We start from the raw sequence: 19,863 nt of genomic DNA, 5'->3' as shown, positions 1-19,863 counted from the left end.
CATCTGAATAAATCAAATGAGGAAAGACATTTCTGCTACTGTTGAAACATACCTATATGTTGATGACCTTACTCACTCTCACGCCACTCCCAAAACATGAACTGTAAGGAGAAAATTACTACTCCTAACTTATGCAGCAAAAATATGGAGTCAACCAACTCATCCCATATGGCCATATCTGTTTGACCCACAGTTAAAAATGAACTATAGTAATAAGTCTATAGAAAATAAACCTGCAGTTAGGCTGCAAGAGCTAATAGAACACTGGAATATTCAGATAGATGATGTATTCAAAGAAACATCTGAACCAGATCCTCCATGGGCTGTGTACTTACCATCATTTGTGATGACTATTTTTATAAATGGGAAGGAAATCCATAGCATATATGAATATCAGACAACTTCATGTGGTGTGTAACATCAAACTCTCATTACATACAGATATGTATGGATGGCTCGAAAACAGAAATAACTGTAGGCGCAGTAGTAGTCTTTCCTACTTTCACTATATCTACATCATTCCCAGTAGAATGCAGCATGTACACAGCTGAACTGTGTGCATTTAAATTGGTCCCTGATCATATCACTGGTTCTCCTTCTCCATAGATCATAATTTATACAGATTTCCTGAGCACAGTCACTACGCTACTACAAAGCAAATCTCATTGCTATCCTGTTATGAAACAAATCCAATCTTGGTTGATTCAGCATGATGCAAGTACCCAATCAGTGAAATTCTGGGAAGGTGAATCCAGGCACACAGAATTCTGGGAAATAAAAATGCAAGCGAAACCACTAAACACCCCATCAGCCAGTCTACACAAGCACAGGCCCTGTATTCAGATTATAAACCTCATATCCAACAAGCATGCCACAATCAATGAAAGAAGCTATGATAATCTCAGACAAACAATAAACTGTTACAACTGAAACACGAACCACAACTGTAGAACTCCAGTTTTTTGGAAAAATCAACATGAGAAAGTTGTTCTTGCTAGAACATGGATTGGCCATACCCATCTGATACATCTCTTTCTGCTTGCAGGGGAAGATCCTCCACAGTGTGTGCAGCCTTCAAATCTGTCAACATTATCTGAACCATAACACTGCATCATCTCGTAGGAAACAATGCCAACCTGACAGACTTCTACAGTTATTTAAAAAAAGATTCACTTATATGACCACTTTTAATTAATTTTATATCAGTTTCTACCAGTATATAATAAATAGGTACAATATGGCTGCTGCAGCACTTGTGCCATTAAACCCTATTAACAACAACAGCACCAGTCAGGGAACTTTATTGCCACACCTTGTGTGTGTGTGTGTGTGTGTGTGATGGTATATATATAGACAACAGTATGTATATATACATATATAACTATAAAAATTTTTTTGGAAACGGAAACTTATGGACAAGGGCCACTGATAGACATAAAGCACCCAATGACCCATAATTGTATTATGTATAGATAAAAGTTGTTAAGAAGAGAGAAAAGAAGAAGAAAGTAGTATTAGTAGTGGCAAATGATGCAAGAAAACAAGCCTATACAGCATTGGCCAAAAAAAAGAAAAAAAAAAAGTTGTTGGTGAATGTAAAATTAAAGGCTATAACACTTTAAGAGAAACTAGATGTCATGAAATGCTTTGAAATGAAAGGACATGTGACATTATTCATGCAACAGGAATAAAGGAGTCTATTATGTACCATTGGAACTATTATGAACACACTTGGAATACTGTGTTCAAGTATGGAGACCGCACCTGAAGAAAGACATCGAGCTTCTTGAAAGGGTGCAAAGAAGGGTAACTCGCCTGATGAGATCGGCAAAAGGGCGTCCTTATGAAGAAAGACTTCGAATATGTGGGTTGCAGAGTTTGGAAACTAGACACCTTAGAGGAGATTTGATTGAGGTGTTTAAGGCTCTGAGAGGCATCAGTAAAATGAATGAGGACAAAATTTTCAAGATTATAAATGATGCTAGAACTAGGGGACATAAATTCAAGTTACGGGGGGAAATGTTTAGATTGGATTGCAGGAAGTTCTATTTTAGCCAGCGAGTTATAAATTACTGGAATAAGTTGCCTTCATGGGTGGTAGAGGCCGACAGTTTGGGGAAATTCAAAGGTCATCTGGATAGTACTTTCGGGTAAGGGAAGCACATAGGATGATAGGTTTAATTTCCTTTTTATTTTATTTTTTTTTATTTATTAATTATTATTATTTAGTTATTTATTTATTATTATTATTTTTTTTTTTGTTTTTATCATTGTTTTGTTCGGATTTTTTTTTTTTTTTTTTTTTGGCTGGTGCAGCATAAGCCATAGGCTTTCTTGCACCATGCGGCCGTTACTAATACTAATACTAATTAGGGACAGTACCTCCTCTCATATTTCCATTTTGTCTTCCCCCATTTTCCTTTTTTTTCTCTTCTCAACAACTTTTATCTATATATACTAGGGGGCTCTGCCCTTTTCTTGCCAAACCACACACACTCTTTTCTACATAATACGATGAGGTATGATGGAGTAAGTCAAATCTTTTCTATGTAAAAGACTTGTTGAAATGCACTGATTGATATCTAATCAGGAAATGACCTATGTAATTATTTACATGCGTTTACATAGATCATTTAAGAAAAAACCTGGTAAAAATTCATATCTTGGGTACCACTCCATACTTGGACTAAAAGTCCAGAAGAAGTCAGTGATTGGCAGGTGCCACTCACTGTTTAGCCCCGCCCCCTTTCCTCCTAGGTTGACATGCCTAGGGTGTTTAACCCTGCACTTGATGCTGTTTTAAAATCGGGAACTCATTTTCTGATTTTAAAACAGCGGGATGGGAAGGATAAACACCCTACATAAGCTAAGCACCCCCTCCTCGACAACACAAAACAATCAGAAGCAAAATGCATTCACAATAATCACCCAATCACAGAACTCGATGGTACAATCACTCCTTTTTACGACCACACCCACTGCGCAGAGAGAAGTGGTACCGAAATAATAGATTTTAGCCAAAGACCTTTTGCTTCGGGTTCCATATTGTTGCATTCAAAAGAGCAGAACTAAAATATTTAACTGAAATATTTACAAACTATACAAATATTTAAAATATTTACAAAATACTAAACTATTTACAAATACACAATATTCATTAATATACAAAAAACGTTATAGTGGAATATCAAATGCTAGACAGGAAAGCTCGTGCACGAGGTTGGTGAATGTTATGGAGGCAGTTGTCAATAATTAATTGCATTTGTAGTAACGTAATTGCCTCACCCTCTTCTCCCATTGGCACAAATAAATATCACTAGGAGGAAAACATTTTTAATGTATATATATATATCATCATTATCAGTCATTTTCAATCCACTGCAGAATGAAGGCCTCTCCAGCAACTTTCCAATTCCTTCTGTTTTGAGCACTGGCCATCCATTTATTACCCACAAACTCATGAATTTCATTTATCCATCTCTGCCTTTGTCTTCCAGGTTTTCTTCTAGCTCCTCTTGGGTACCATTCTGTTATTTTCTTAGTCCATCTGTCATCATGTCTTTGAGCTATGAGTCCTGCCCAAGACCATTTTAGTTCTTTAGTTTTGATAAGAATGTCCTTTACTTGAGTTTGCTGCCTAATCCATGTGTTTCTCTTCTTATCTAACAGTGTGATTCCTAATATAATTTGTTCCATTCTTTGCTGTGTAGTTCTCAGCTTCTCTTCCATTCTTTTGGTGAGTGCCCAAGTTTCACTTCCATAAGTCATGGTGAAGAGTATACATTGGTTCATTATTTTACGTTTCAGACAAATTGGGATATTGCTCTTCAGTATGTGACTATATTTCCTGAATGCTATCCATCCAAAATTTATTCTTCTCTTGACTTCCAGTCATTTTTCATTATTACTGCTGATGATTTGTCCCAGATAAGTATATGACACCACTTTTTCAATTACTGCTCCTTCAATCATTATATCCCTTTCTATGGCATACTTGTTCATCATTACTTTTGTTTTAGCCATATTCATCTTTAGTCCAAAATCCTTACTAACTGTGCATAACTGATTAAGATTTTCCTCTAATTCTTTGGGATCGTGGCTTACGACCACAATGTCATCTTCAAATCATAAATGGTTTAGGTATTCTCCATTCACATTGACTCCTTTCTGCGACCAGTCTAATTTTCTGAAAGCTTCCTCAAGGGCAGCAGTAAACAGCTTTGGAGATATTGTCTCCTTGTCAAACTCCTTTCTCGATTTTAAATTTCCTACTGTCTTTGTCTAGTCTAATAAAGGAGGTAGCACTCTCATATATTTTCGTCAAAATCATAATATGTGTGGTACTATGCCTTGTCTTTCCAGTGCCCGAAACATTGCCTTATGTTGTATGGAGTCAAATGTCTTTTCATAATTCACAAATGCCAGGCATAATGGTGTTTGTTATATATTCGTTTGCTTTCTCCCTTAGCTGTGATATTACGTGAAAGTGATCCATAGTTGAGAATCCTGTCCTAAAGCCAGCTTGCTCTTTCGGTTGATTCTCATCAAGTATTCTTTCTAATCTGTTAGTAATGACCCTTGTGAACAACTGGTAGATGTGGGATAACAAGCTAATTTGTCTATAATTTCTAACTTCTGATTTATCTCCTTTCTTATGCAGCAAAACTATGATTGCATTATTCCACTGCTTAGGCGTCACACCTTTTCTAATGCACTTTGTGAAGAGCCTTGCCAGTTTTTGTGTTATGTCTCTTTCTCCCAATTTTAACAACTCTACAGTAACTTCACCTTCCCCATGGGGCTTTCTGATTCTTCATTTTCTTCAATGCATGTTCTACCTCATCAGGAAGAATATGGGGTATGTCGTATGGGTTGCTACTTTGCAATCCATCTTCCCCACTGCTGGCATCATTCCCTCGCTCCTTGTATAATTCTTTATAGTAGTCTTCTGCTATTTGAATTATGCCTTCTCTGCTGTTTATAAGTACACCATCGCTATTCTTCAGTTTCAGTATCATTTGTCTTTCTGTATTACTGCTCATGGCTGCTGATTTAAATCCTTTGTTTTCCTTTAATGCTTGTTCTACTTTTCTTGTGTTAACTCTTATGTCCTCTCTGAGTCTCTTTCTACTGGCTCTGCATAACTCAGTATATTAAATTTTTTCATTGTCAGTGTTTATCTTGCTCTTCATTTTTCACCTTCGGTTCATCATGAGAAGTGTTTCTTGACTAATTTTTTCTTCTTTGGATTTCTTTTTCCCTATAGGTTTCTTGGGCTTTATCACTTTCAGAAAGTTGTAATATTCCTCGTCGATATCTTGGTCCTGAACAGTCTGCAGAAGCTCAAACTTGTTCTTAAGTTCCAGTACATACTGCTTTTTCTCCTCTTCTGTTATCTCAAAGACCTTTGTATTATTTACTTGAGTCAGTTTTTTTCCTTTCCTTTCCTACATCTATATCAAGTGTACATATTACCATTCTGTGAACACTTCCAACATTTACCTTATTCAGGACGGTAACATCATTCACAATATATCTTCTGTTAGTGAGGATGAAGTCGATTTCATTAGTTGTTGATCCATTTGGACTCTTCCAAGTCCACTTTCTGTTCACCCTTTTCTTGAAAAAAGTGTTCATTGCTGACAATCCTTATGATTCTGCAAATTCCACAAGTCTTTCACCTCTTTTATTTCTTTCGCCAATTCCAAAATTTCCTATAGGTCCCCTTTTTGCACTGTTTTGTCTTATTCATCCTCAACGCTAAGTTGCAGTGCACGAAGAAATACAAATTTACGTCAACAGAGTCTCCTTGTTTACACCACATGCTCAGTTGACTAATGTGCTTTGTTGAGAAGTGCTATTGAGAGGTACCTCACAATTTTTGTTTTTTTTTTTGTTTTTGTATATATATATATATATATTTATATATTTTGTGTGTATGTATGTATATATATACTATCATTGAATTATATTAAATATTAACATAAATTAAATTATAATAAAGTAAATAAATAAATAAATAAATAAATAATTAGGTGTTCATTAGAGGCAGCGACATGCAATTCCTCCATATGAAGCTGAAGTACATCCAATATTTTAAATTAAATAAAATAAAATAAAACATAAGCCAGTAGTATGGCAAAAACTGTAGAGCAAAAATTAACATAAAAATAACCCAAATAAACAAACGAACGAAAAAAAAGGATAGACATAATAGTAGCCCGATAACCCTTATATAATTTTGAGTTTTAAATCCGTTTAATAAAAACTATACAAATTTTAGAATAATGCCAATTATATAATAATTTAGCGGTACCCCCCCCCCCCGAGAGGTACCAGTTCCGAAAAACGTAAAGGAACTACCAAACGATAACAAAATCAAAATAAATATATAGACTGACCATTATGCCCCATATCGACAGAGGACCACGAGGCCAATAATGGTCACGGAATCGCTGCATTTCAATCGCTATTCAAATCGTTGCCATGGTGAAAAGATCGAAGTACCAATTCACCGTCCCTCCTCCGATCGATCCACCAGTGCAGAGGATTTGCACGGCGGTGGTCCTTATGCAGCGAAAAATAATTTTTTCGTCCTTATGCAGCGAACCTAGTGGGAACCCAATTACACATTGTTTTTTGGTAATTCGTTCCACAACCTTGGAAGTTGAAATTTTTGCTACATAACTTTCTAAAAGGTCGTTTTTATAGTTACCATTTTTTTTTATATAGTTTGAATTAGTTACCAATTCAAATAACTAAAATGCACTACACTTTCATTGTTATCATATGTTCTGTTATAAAAGCCAATTTTGATGAATGCCTTTGTGACATTTTTTTAAAGCACATTTCTGGAGGTCATGACCATAAAACAATAAAAACAATTTGCACTTTCCGGTTTATTAGGCTTATCTGTTACTGCAAGCAATTATAAACCGGTAGTAAACTCAATGTTATTGCATTTGCAAAAATACTGAAACCTGAATTGTGTGGTTTTTTGCATTATTATGGTGAAATGTGTTTCACCTTTACTGAAATCTACAATCATATATATATTTTTTTTTTGTCCTAGCTTTTCCCATTATTATATGGGGTCAGCATTTTTTTTTTTTTTTTTTTTTTTTATTGTTTTGGCATGCAATTTTTATGGCTGGATGCCCTTCCTGACGCCAACCCTCACCCTTTATTCGGGCTGAGGATATGCGGTGGCCATTCTTTGACCTTCCGCATCCTCAGTATTTTGTGGTCACAGGCTCGAACCCCGGTCTAATCAAGAAGCTTGTGCTATGCACTACTGCTCCTGCCCACCTGGCTACGGGGGCGCCAATGAAATCTGCAATCATATAAAAAACATAAATTTTCAGAATCTTTTCTTCATTCCTTTTGTTTAAGCTTTGTAAACTTGTTACTCCATGCAAATCGTGTTAGTTGCAATTTGTGCGTTCCGTTAAAAAATGCTTGTGCATCTACTGAAATTTATAAAGAAAATAGAAGATTATCTTGAAGCATTTCTGAAGGTGACTCCTTGTGCAACAAACCAACGAGTGCCAAGCCAATAATAAGTAATCAACGAGTGTGCATTTCTTCGATGATGAAGAATAAACATTCTTTAACATTTATAAGTCATAAATAATTTCTTTATTATTATAATTTTGTTGATTTTACAGGCTGTTTTAATTACTTTGGATAAATTAATCATTTGTTTAAACATAAACTAATTAGCTAATTAATTTCATTGAGAACATAACCCCTATTTTTAACATTGTCTATGGGATTTAATTCCCACTTTACGAGTTTTCGCTTTACGAGTGCGCTATGATCGAATTAACTCTTAAAGCTGAGAACTACCTGTATTAATAAGGCCTAAAGGTTAAGTACTACTATATAGTTTTATGTACACATTTTATAAAATTATAAAAATTATAATTTTATAAAATGTGTACTATTTTATAAAATATAAAATAGTACACATGATTATCATTGATCCCACAGAGAATGAATGAGATAAAATCAAAATATTTTGATTTTTACTTTGCACCATTGAACAGAGTCATTGTCAGAGAAAGAGAGAGGATGAAAATAAAGTTGAAACAGAATTCATTTGTTTCTTTAAAAAAGTAGGAGTTACTTTTCAGTTTAAATTTATGTCCCATTATGTGTCAGTCAGGTCTACTCACAGGTGTCTAGTTTCCAGATGCTCTAATATGGCTATTAAATAAATAATGAAGAATCACCAAGATTGTCTGGTATCCATAAAAACTGATGAAAATGTGGACTGGGTAAGGATACTGAGTAGAAGTAATTGTCATTTAAGCATTAGAATGGTTGCATCAGAACTCAGTATGGACAAAGAAAAAGTTAGACAAATTTGAACTGAAAATTTAGGCACGAGAAAAGTGTGTGACAAGATGGTACCAGAAATTTTGATTGAAGATCAAAGAATGAGAAGACTCCAAGTTTGTGAAGATCCAGACCTTCTGAGTACTGTAATTACCTGCAATGAAAGTTTGCTGTTCTAGTACAATCCAGAAACTAAAAGATAGCCAATGCAGCAGTGGAAGACAGAACAATCCCCCAGAAAACAAAAGAAAAAAAAAAAGCATGAATGTTAAAATTAAAAATGAAAACTATGCTTATTGTTTTCTTTAGTATTAAAGGAATTGTTATGGCTGAATACATCATATCAAATCAGACTGTCAAACAAACACTACATTTGAAGTTCTGACAAAGCTGAGTGAAAATATTCAAAGGGAAAGACCTCAATTATGGAAGAATGGTTGGATGCTCCAGCACACAATGCATGCACTCTCTGTTCACCAGTTTCTAGCCAAAAAAAACAAATCCCTCTGAGTGAACATGCACCATACTTGCCAGACCTAGCCTCTTGTGACTTTTTTTTCTTCCCTAAACTAAGAAGTGTACTTAAGGGAAAACCCATTTTCAGTCCATTGAAGACATTCAGAAAAAAAAAAAAGACCAAAGTGTTAAAAGGCCTTACAGTAGATAACTTCCAGAAATGTTTCTGTGCTTGGAAGAAATATATGGAACAGTGTATGCAAACCCAAAGCAATTATTTTGAAATGGATAACTTGTAATGTAATCTTGTTGCAGTAGCTTATGCTGACTTTTGTCATTTAACCTCTGTTCTGGGGAAAGTAATGGAGTCACTGGTTAAAGAAGCATGACAGGATCATCTAGATAATACTGCAGTGATAATTCAGACACAGTATGGGTTTGTCAAGGGGAAGTCTTATCTGACCAACTCAATTGGATACTATGACATGGTCATAAAGGAACTGGATGCAAAAAATAATTTTGATATCATATACTTGGATTTCAGGAAAGCTTTTGATACTGTTGAACTTGGAAGACTTCTGTACAAATTGGAGCAGTATGGCATTAAGGGCAAATCACTACAATGGATAAAAGGATGGTTGAATGGGAGAAGACAAAGAGTGGTAATCAATGGACGCTGGTCTTTGTGGACTAATGTTATTAGTGGAGTCCCCCAAGGTTTAATGTTGGGCCTGTTGTTGTTTTGTATATTTATCAATGATATTGCTGATGGTATATCAGGCTTAATGTCCAAGTTTGTAGATGATACAAAGGTTGGCAAGGTTGTTAATGACAGTATGTTTCAGCAACAGGATCTAGAAAAGCTGGGCAGATGGGCTGAGAAGTGGCAACTGAAGTTTAACATTGACAAATGCAAAGTATTGTATATGGGTAGCAGTAACCCCAGAGAAATGTACCAACTGTGTGGTACTACACTCAGGGAGGGGGAGATTGAAAAAGACCTGGGGTAATTGTGCAGTCAGATATGATGTTTTCTGAGCAGTGCAGACAGGTGGCCAGAGCAGGTCATGGGGCCTTGTCAATGATATACAGGAATTTTGCTAGGAAGGAGAAGGAGGTAATTATCCCTTTGTACAAGGTAGTCGTCAGGCCACCCATTGAGTACCATGCATACAGGTGTGGAGGACTCATTTTAGGAAGGAGGTTGAGTTCCTAGAATGAGTGCAGAGAAGGGCAACAAGCTTGGTGAGGGGAACAAATGGGTGCTCTTACCAAGAAAGGCCTAAGTTCTGCAAATTGCAGCATCTGGAGACTAAGCACGTGCGAGGTGATCTGATTGAGGCATATAAGGCCTTGAATGGTTTGAGCAGGCTCAAAGCTGATGGGATTCTTCCTCTTGCTCAGATTACAAATCTGAGGGGCATAAATTCAAATTGAGGAAAAACAGTTGTAGAATAGATGTGCAGAAATTTGATTGCTTAAACAAACTTCCATCTGTCGTTGTGGAAGTTGATAGCTTAAATAAATTCAAGAAAAAAAAACGACAAATTTTTGGAGCAAATGGATGGGTTAAATGGGAAGTGTTGTTGTTTTTTGTCTGATGCTTTATAAGCTTGCTTTCTTGCATCACATGCCTCTACTAATGTTAACCACTGTGTCACTCATCCCTTCATATTATTTGAAAACTTTGACATTAAACATGATATATCTTCATCAGTATTAATAATATATATTGAAAACAAGAAAGGGTCCAACATTGAACTCTGAGGGATTCCACTAATAATATTAGTCCACAAAGAGCAGTGCTCATCAGTAACCACTCTCTGCCATCTGCCCCTCAACCATTCCTTTATTCATAATAGAAACTTGTCCCTAATGTTACACAGCTCCAAGTTGTATAGCTCTCTTTCATGTGGATCAGTATCAAAAGTTGTGCTGAAATCTAAGTATGTGATGTCAAACTTATTTTTTTGCATCCAATTCCTTTGTTACTATGTCATAGTAGCCAATTGGATTGCTCAGGCAAGACCATTCCTTATTGAATCTGTGCTGTGCAAATGATCCTCTATTACTTCTTTGATCACTGACTTCCTTATTTTTCCTGGAACAGAAGTCAAGGTTACAAGCTTACCCACTCTCTTTGATCCTCATTTATGAATAGATGAGACAATTTTGCATCCCCAGTCCATCAGGACCTTACCTTAATCCAGGGATGCTCTCATAATTGTGGCTAAACATTTACTTACTTCTTTTGTTGCTTCTTTTAATATAATTGGTTATTATGGATAGAATGAAATACAAAGCTAGAAATAATGTAAAGCTATGATTCATCTATGATGCTACTAAAACACTGACTACTCAAATTGATAAAATGCCTTTATTAAAAAAAAAAAAAAAAATGTACTGACTGTATAAACTGCATATTAAAATAAAATAAAACAAGATGGTGTATAACAAGAATAAAATGCGATAAAATATAAAATTAAAACTGCTAAAAAGATATTTAAAATCACTAAAAAGCATAAATTATGGATAAAGTTATCCATAAATTTTATGGATAAAAACCACTAAAACAGGAGCTTTTGGCAGCAGCGGCCCCCTTCATCAGCAATAATGGTTGCAGGTTATCTGACAATCTATATATGTACACATATGCCCCAGCAGTTCCACAACACGAACTATGGAAACTGCGTATGGTCCACTTCTCGTGCGTTGGAACTGGAAATGGAATGAACCACTCTAAACTGTTCATCTCTCCTTAGGATAAGGGCTTCAAAGAGTGGATGAATGTGACACCCGTTATCCCTATTAAGATTAGAGTGTCCAGATGAACATATCCTTAAATTCTCTAGCCATTTCCGGTTCCAAAAGCCATGCACTCTATCCACGATTGTGGCTTTAGCTGTAATGCCATGCCCAGTTTCCCACTCATGTTCAGCTGCGGCTAAACCCACATAATTGGCAGTCTTGTGGGCCCTGTTGTGTTCCCCAAGGCATCACACAGCCTACATTTCGTTTCCCACACAGTCCCCACAATCCAGACACTCAATTTCATATACGACCCCACTAGTGTCATTACCCGCAATAGGATCTTTGATTGTGGACACTGTGTGCAGTCTCCGACCCAGCAGCTGCACACAGCATATCTTACATAAACGCAAAATACGGGAAATGGTTCTGAAATGCCCAGATAGTAGGGAATGTATGTGGTGGCAACAGGTGTATGTGGTGGCAACAGGTGTAAAAGCATCCCTGCAACTGCTACTCATATCTCTTAAACACCCCTCAATAATGCTCTGGGGGTAACTGCATGTTACTAGGTCAGCCGTAACCTGTTTAGTCTCGTTGCCCCTCTCCTAGGATGAAGAGTAGTGGGACCCCCACATTTCCCATTAAGGCCTTAACCACACTATTTTTGTGGCAACCAGCCTGAGCAGTTTTAAGTGTGTGTTATTGGCCACGACACATAGGTTTTCTGTAAACCTTAGTTTTCAAGTGTTGGCCTTCTCTGTACACACACTCGCACTCATCTAGGAATGGAAGGGTCCCCCACTCAACTTCCGAGGTAAACTGAATATAGGGCGAACCGTTATTCAGCCAATTAAGTACTTCTGTTTCGTATCCTCTGTATTACCATGGTCATCGACATACCTCTTTCACGCCTGTAAATGGGGGTGGACTAGAGCTCCCCAATCCTGTATTCAAACTTTTCCATGGCCGGACGCTTCTTCTGGACGGTATAGTCTTAATAGGGATAAGGGCTTAATAGGGAAACGTAGGTTGCGTGATGCCTTGGGGAACACAATAGGGCCCTGAAGATAGCCAATTACATGGGTTCAGCCGCAGCTGAACATGAGTGGGAAACTGGGCATGGCATTACAGCTAAAGCCATGATCATGGATAAAGTGCATGGCTTTTGGAACCGGAAATGGCTAGAGAATTTAAGGATATGTTCATCTGGACGCTACTCTTTGAACGAACAGAGGGGTGAAGTGGAAGTGGGTTTTTTTTTTTTTTTTTTTTGGCTGATGCTGCATAAGCGTGCTTTCTTGCATCAAATGCCTCTACTAATGCTAATGCTAATGCATTCATCCACTCTTTGAAGTCCTTATCCTAAGGAGAGATGAACAGTTTAGAGTGGTTCATTCCATTTCCAGTTCCAATGCATGAGGTGGACCATATGCAGTTTCCATAGTCCGTGTTGTGGAACTGCTGGGGGCGTATGTGTACATATATAGATTGTCGGATAATCTGCAACCATTATTGCTGATGAAGGCTGATGCTGCTGCCAAAAGCTCCTTTTTTAGTGACTTTAAACATCTTTTTAGTGCTTTTAAATTTTATTGCATTTTATTCTTGTTACATACCATCTTATTTTATTTTATTTTAATATAAAGTTTATAAAGTCAGTACGTGTATTTTATTTATTTTTTTTATAAAGCATTTTATCAGTTTGAGTCAGTGTTTTAGTAGCATCATAAATGAATCATATGGTTCCTGACTCTTCAATGAATTAATGCAAAGCTAGATAAATTTTATGGATATCTAAAATGAATCCAATTATATAACTAACTGTAATTTGAGATATAACATAACAGTCCTGTTTCATGGGCAACTTTTTGGATTGGCACAGAAGTTTGTAAATTAGACTCCTAAATGCAATTGTTGAGATTTCATGAGTTGTATTGTATTCAAACACATGTGTTTGAATACAATACAAGATGCGTCAAAATTCTGTTCCATCTCTATAGTATATTTCACTTTGCTCAGAAATCTTTAATAAGTGTATGTGTGTGTGTGTCTGCTGTTTTGTTTTGTATTGCCTTGTTTATAAATAGTGTAACAACTTTTTTAATATTCCAAAGTCAAAGGAAATTGTTCATTAATAAGTTTAATGAATTTTTGAAATTAAATATTATTTATTATAAAAGTTAATTTTTGTTAATTCAACTTTAATTTAATTATATATAATGCAACGTTAGATGATAACATGACTAATTTTTGTGTTATAGCTAATAGAAAACAGTCTGATCAAGGAGGATCCATTTTCTCCCCATCTTCGCAAATTGGACATTTACAGATGATTTTTGCGTTACTACAGTTTAGTAGTCGAAGGTAAGGACATGGATTTAAATCAAATCTCTTTATTTATTTTTAAAGAAATTGTGCTATTTAATAATGCAACAAGGTGCATTGAATCAGAAAAAGATAGAGTATTAATTTTGATTGTTAATTTTCTAAGCATGGTCTGTGCTTGTTAATAGACAAAACTTTTTATAGGGTTAGATGGAATATACAGAATTAAAAGAGGTGGAAGAATAAATGCTGATGAGTAGTAAGTGAATTGTAAAACTGTTAACATTTGTGGGGGGGGGATACACAGACAAATAGGTTACAGCAACCTTAAGAAGAGATGGAAGTGATTCTTGCTTGTTTCTCTTGGTATTATAGAAGGCTGCAAAGCGAAATATCGTAGGTTACATGGCCTGCTAGTGGGGTCCTGTTGTTGTTGTTTGGTTTTTTGAAGCATTAGCAACTAAGGCCATATTGCTCTGGGGATATTCCCTGGCCTTTCCGCATCCTCCGTATTTGGTGGTCTCGGGGGTGGGGTCCTCTTAGGACAAGAAAATACATGGGCTGTGTTAGGGTTTCTGAGAGAGAAAAACAGGTGCATATATACTTGCTTGTATACAAATGCTAGGGGTATAATGAACAAAGTTGATGAATTTGGCCTACTGGTTAAGTCATCAAATGCAGACTTTGTAGGGATATTGGAAACATGATGCCACTTGGACCTAAGGAATACAGAAATTTAATATGGTGGTAAAATGTGGGCAGAAAGGATATATATATACATTTTTTTTTTTTTTTAAACCAGGATATGGCAACTCTGTAGTGTGTAGATGAAGATACCATTCTCAGTAAAGCCAATCAGTGCAGTGGTGTGTATGTCTGCATAGTATAATTTTATGTTGTTTGTTTATGTTGAGTGATTTGCCTGTTAGCCCAGTGTGTCAGAATATTCCACACACTGGTTTCCACCCCTTGTCCCATGGCTGTTAACTGTTGTTGTACCAAAACTTTGTACTGATAAGCAAATTCCACACTGTGTTTCCAAAAAAAAATTGTAATCTTAAATTTGAGAATCGATTTGTTAGGTCCAGGAATTGGCAAAGTCACAGATGGGCTTGTCAAGGCCAAAAGTATAATCAATATTCAATCTAATTTTGGGAATCCATACAAAACCATTATTTTTCAGACAATGAAACAGATTCAATACCTAACCTCAGATCTTGAGTTCAACAGGAGAGGGGAGGAATCATGCTCTTGTTTAAGAAGCTTGTTGATTCTAAGGATGTGCACCCAATTAATATGGGTTTCTAGTTTATTGTTGAATCAATACATAAGCACTGGGAAAACTAAAATGATAGTAGGCATCTGCTGTAAGCCATATGACTGTGATGAGTATGATGAGCAGCTATGCTTACAAATAGATGGTTAGTAAATCAGAATCTCTTATAATGAGAGATTTTAATTTTCCAGATATTGGAAATTGTGGGTTGGTCACTAGCACTGTAGCATAAATTTTCTGGATTTATTGGATGACTATTTTCTGCAGTAGCACATTACAGAGGCACAAGAAAAAAAACATACTCTTGATATGCTTATCAACAGTGACTTCTCTCTACATTAGGAATCTCCAGATAAAGGAACCACTACTTGCAGTGGCCTAGAGGGGAATGGGCATTCTGTGTGTAATCAGACACTGAGTCTAAAACACTGAATGGATCCAGTATCTTTCTATTTCAGAAGATTTAGGAGAAGTCCAGTTGGCCTGCCTCCCTAAAATCCGCTCACTAAAATCCTCCCTAAAATCCACCTTTTCGATGGTAAGCCCTGTTATGTCACTTAGGTGGCAACGAACATGTAGAGTGGTTCTCTTCAAGATGCCTGGTCAGCATGAAGAGGAAAAGACCAAACTCTCCAGCACATGACAGCACGACTATTCGTGGCTAGTAAATGGATGGCCATTGCACAAAACAAAAGGAAGTGGAAAGTTGCTGGAGAGGCTTTCATCCTGCAGTGGATTGAAAATGGCTGATAATGATGATGACGACTTGCAGCAATCATAATCTGTTGATGTGAGAATTACTTATAAATACAAAACTACTGTCAGTGGTAAAGGGAAGGGATTTTGCTTTCATGAAGGTAACTACAGTGGCCTTAGATGGATTTTAATTTCCTTATAGTGGGATCAACTGATAATATTACCAATTCTAAATGGGAACATTCAGGGAAGTAATTATACAAGATACTTTGCTTTTTATACCAAGAGATATTAGTATTAGTAGTGTCAAATGATGCAAGAAAGCAAGCTTATACAGTATCAGCCAAAAAAAAAAAAAAAAAAAAAACTACCCACCTCACCTGTCCATCTGCTCTAAGAATTTCACTAGTTTTTCCTTGAATTTATTCAAAGTATCCACTTCCACAACAAATGATGGAAGTTTGTTCCAATAATCAGTCATCCACTGGCTGAAGTAAAACTTTCACATCTCTGGCATTAAATCGTCCCTTCCTTGATTTTAATTTAGGCTCATCATGAGTGTAGTCTCAGCAAGGGGAAGAATGCCATCTTCATTGAGCTTATTCAATCCATTCAAGGCCTTAAATACCTCAATCAGATTTCCTCACAGTCGTCTGGTCTCCAGATGATGCAATTTGCAGACCCAAAGCCTTTCTTGATTAGAGCCACTCCCTCTTGTTTCCTTTTGCCAATCTTGTTGCCCTTCTCTGCCCCATTCCAGCAGATCTACAACCTTCCTAAAATTAGGCCTCCAAACTTGTATAGAGTACTCAATATGCAGCCTAACCATGGCTTTGTACAAAGGGATAATCACTTTTTTATTCCTGCTAACAAAGTTCCTGTATATCGTTGACAAAGAAACATGAGCTGTCCTAGCAGCCTCTCTGCACTGCTCAGAGAACCTCTTATCTGACTGCACAGTTATCTCCACCTCTTTCATTTTCTGTTCTGCTGAGTGTAGTACCACACAGTTGGTATGTTAATTGGGGATAACTGCTACTCATGTGCAGTACCTTGCATTTTTCAGTGTTTTTAGCAACTTTAAGTGCCATTCCTTGGCCTATCAGCCTAATTTTTCTAGATCGTGTTGCAGTAGATTACCTTGATTACTGTTATTAACAACCCTGCTAACCTTTGTTCACCTGCAAACATAAAATTTAGCCTGATATACCTATATCAATACATACTGAAAACAACAATGGATTCAGCACTGTATACCCTGGGGGACTCTTCTCCCATTGGGTCATCTCATTATCCAAAGTAGTAACTTGCCCTTAATGCTATATTGCTCCAATTTGAAGAGCAGTCTTTTGTGCAACAGTATCAAAAGTCTTCCTAAAATCCAAGTATATCATATCATATCAAAATTATTTTTTGTATCTAGTTCTTTTGTTACTTATCATAGTATCCAATCTGATCGGTCATACAAGGCTGTCCCTTAACAAACCAGTGATGTGACTGCAGTATAATTGCATTCCTGTCTAGATGGTCTTGAATTACTTCTTTAACAAGTTCCCCCATTATTTTCCCTGGAACAGACATTTATCTGACATGTCTATATTTACTCATGTCACATTTTGAACCTCCTTTGTGAATTAGGGATACATTTGCACCTCTCTAATCCATAAGGACCTCCCACGAATCCAAGGATACTCTATTAATTATGGCTAAGGGTTTTCTTACTTCCTTTGCTCTCTCACTTAATATAATTGTATAGATCCCCCAGATGCCTTTTCTATGTTTAGCTCTAAAAATTTCTCTTCCACTTTCTTTCAGTTATCACATAATCATTTAGCTCCCTGTTAAAGTTTGATAAACTTCTGTCATCCCCTTCCATAAATAATTCCTCATGTGTGAATGTAGATGCAAAACCTATTCAGTTTGTCAGCAATGTGAACAGGCCATCAACAGTTAAAACTATTGACAAAGAGTGCCCCCCCCCCATGTGGTTCAATACCTTTCTTCTACTGCTAATATATGCTAATTCTTTTCTGCTGTCCTTTCCATTCTTTGATATAGACTTCTCATAATCTACTTTAGCTTGCCTAACCTCCTTTGTGACAGACTAGTTTATAGTATATATATACTATAGGCTTCTGTATCATCTGCTAATTTATATGCATCCAACACATTTTTCTTTTCTTCCAAAAGTCTTTTCAGTTTATCTGACATCCATTTAGTCTAAACCTTAAACAATATTTCTTAGTTGGTAAGAAAAGCCTACTAGCTTCTATGATTATTTCTCTGAATGTTTCCCATTTAGAATTTGCCGTTGGTAACATCACCAGTTGGTCCCACTGTACAGTAATACCCCGACTTACGCTACCCCGACTTACGCGAACTCGGAGTTACGCGGTTCTTGATTTTTTCGTTTGGCAACGCTGCCGCCCACTATCTTCAAGGTCGTTTTTCATATGTTATCGATATACGGTGCGACGGCGGAGAATGAGAGCGAAAGATGAACAAAATTCAACTTTGCTGCTTTTATGTTTTTTAACAGTGAAGAGGAAACACATTTCACCATAATAACGTAAAAACCAACACAATTCCAGCTATGGGTATAATCGCAAATGCAATTAGATCGAGTTTACTGCCAGTTTATAACAGATTTCACTAGCAGAAACGCAACTGGATTTTTATTGTTTTATGGTAGTAACCCCTAGAAATGTGAGGTGTTAATAGTGTATCTCTGCCTTTATGGTGTTGTTTATTCAGTTGCTACATGCGCGCAGTTTGTTTATGCGTATCAAGCGTGCTCCTCGTTTTGTAATTGTGCTTTATTCCCTAAAAATGAGTAAAATACTTAATTAAAAGGTGTGAAAAGGAAGCGTCCTGGTGAAGACACTGCAGATTCAGAGAGAAAAAGAAAAGCAATTATCGATAAACAGAGGCGGACTGGATCAAAAATTCTTACCCGGGGAAAATTTATAGTGGCCTCATACTATGGTTTATGGCCAAAATCATACCGATGCACCGGGGTTTCCCCGGTAAGGCTTATGGCCAGTCCGCCTCTGTCGATAGAGAAAAAAATATGAAATTGTGAAACGCTTTGAGCGAAATGAAAGACCATGTGATATTGCACGTGCTACAGGCGTAAATGAGGCAACGGCGAAAAGCATATGACAATTGCAAACTTGACAGAAGGTCTTAGCTCAATTGAAAAGGGCTTAAAAATTTTAGAAAACATAGACTCCAACGAAGAACGCGTTATAGCTACAAAGCAAGGAATAAAAAAATTATTAGCTTGCTACGACGAAATTCTGCGTGAAAAAAAGAAGGCGCTGTGTCGTCAGACGAATTTGTTAGATTTTATGAAGCCATCGACATCGAAATAACTTTTTTACGTAAGTCATTTGTTTTTTTAATACATATTTTATTAATATTTAACTGCAATTTTATTAATATTTTTCTTGTAAACTAGTGTTTTTGTTAGTCCTTGGTCCCAATTAAGCAAAATTTATATGTATTTATATGCAAAGTTTTACCCCGACTTACGCGAATTCGACTTACGCGATTTTCGTCGGACCCACCAATCGCGTAACTTCGGGGTATTACTGTATAGAATTTAAAAACTGTTTCAGACCACTGAGTTACCCTTGCAAAAGCCTTTCCTTTACCCTTGACAATAGTTGCCTTTAAGTAAATTCCCTATCAGTATATGGTTATCACTGCCAGCCAGTGAGTCTTTTACGTGCAGATCTTTAATGATTGAAGAATCTTTACTGATAACCAGATTGAGTAATGCTTTCTATTGTGTGAGTGACCAAACTGAAAGTTCCAGTCAGTATCTGGAAAGTTAAAATCCTCCATTACAAGACACTGATTTATTGGCCACCTCTATTTGTTCAAGGTTTAGGTCTAAATAGACATCAGATAAACTGACAAGACTAGAAGCAGAGAAGAAAAATGCATGGGATGGATTATACAAGGGTGGTTAAATAAAGAATTGCCCTCACCTACTTCCGCATATTGCAGAGTCA

General features: G+C 36.5%; 1 protein-coding gene across 8 annotated transcripts in view; it reads left to right on the top strand.

Moving 5' to 3' along the window:
• Positions 1–19,863, top strand: part of LOC150079283 (ubiquitin carboxyl-terminal hydrolase 48-like) — a 955,076-nt gene that overhangs the window by 145,964 nt on the left and 789,249 nt on the right. For all 8 annotated transcript variants that reach the window (XM_090382262.1, XM_090382266.1, XM_090382265.1 and 5 more), the window contains one exon: positions 13,809–13,911. In XM_090382262.1, coding sequence (XP_090238388.1) covers positions 13,809–13,911 — 103 coding nt within the window. The remainder of the gene's footprint in view (positions 1–13,808; positions 13,912–19,863) is intronic.

Source organism: Mastigoproctus giganteus, chromosome 10 (assembly GCF_048544385.1).
Source record: "Mastigoproctus giganteus isolate SK-2022 chromosome 10, ASM4854438v1, whole genome shotgun sequence".
NCBI lineage: Eukaryota > Metazoa > Arthropoda > Arachnida > Uropygi > Thelyphonidae > Mastigoproctus > Mastigoproctus giganteus.
This window is presented reverse-complemented; position numbering and strand designations above follow the sequence as displayed.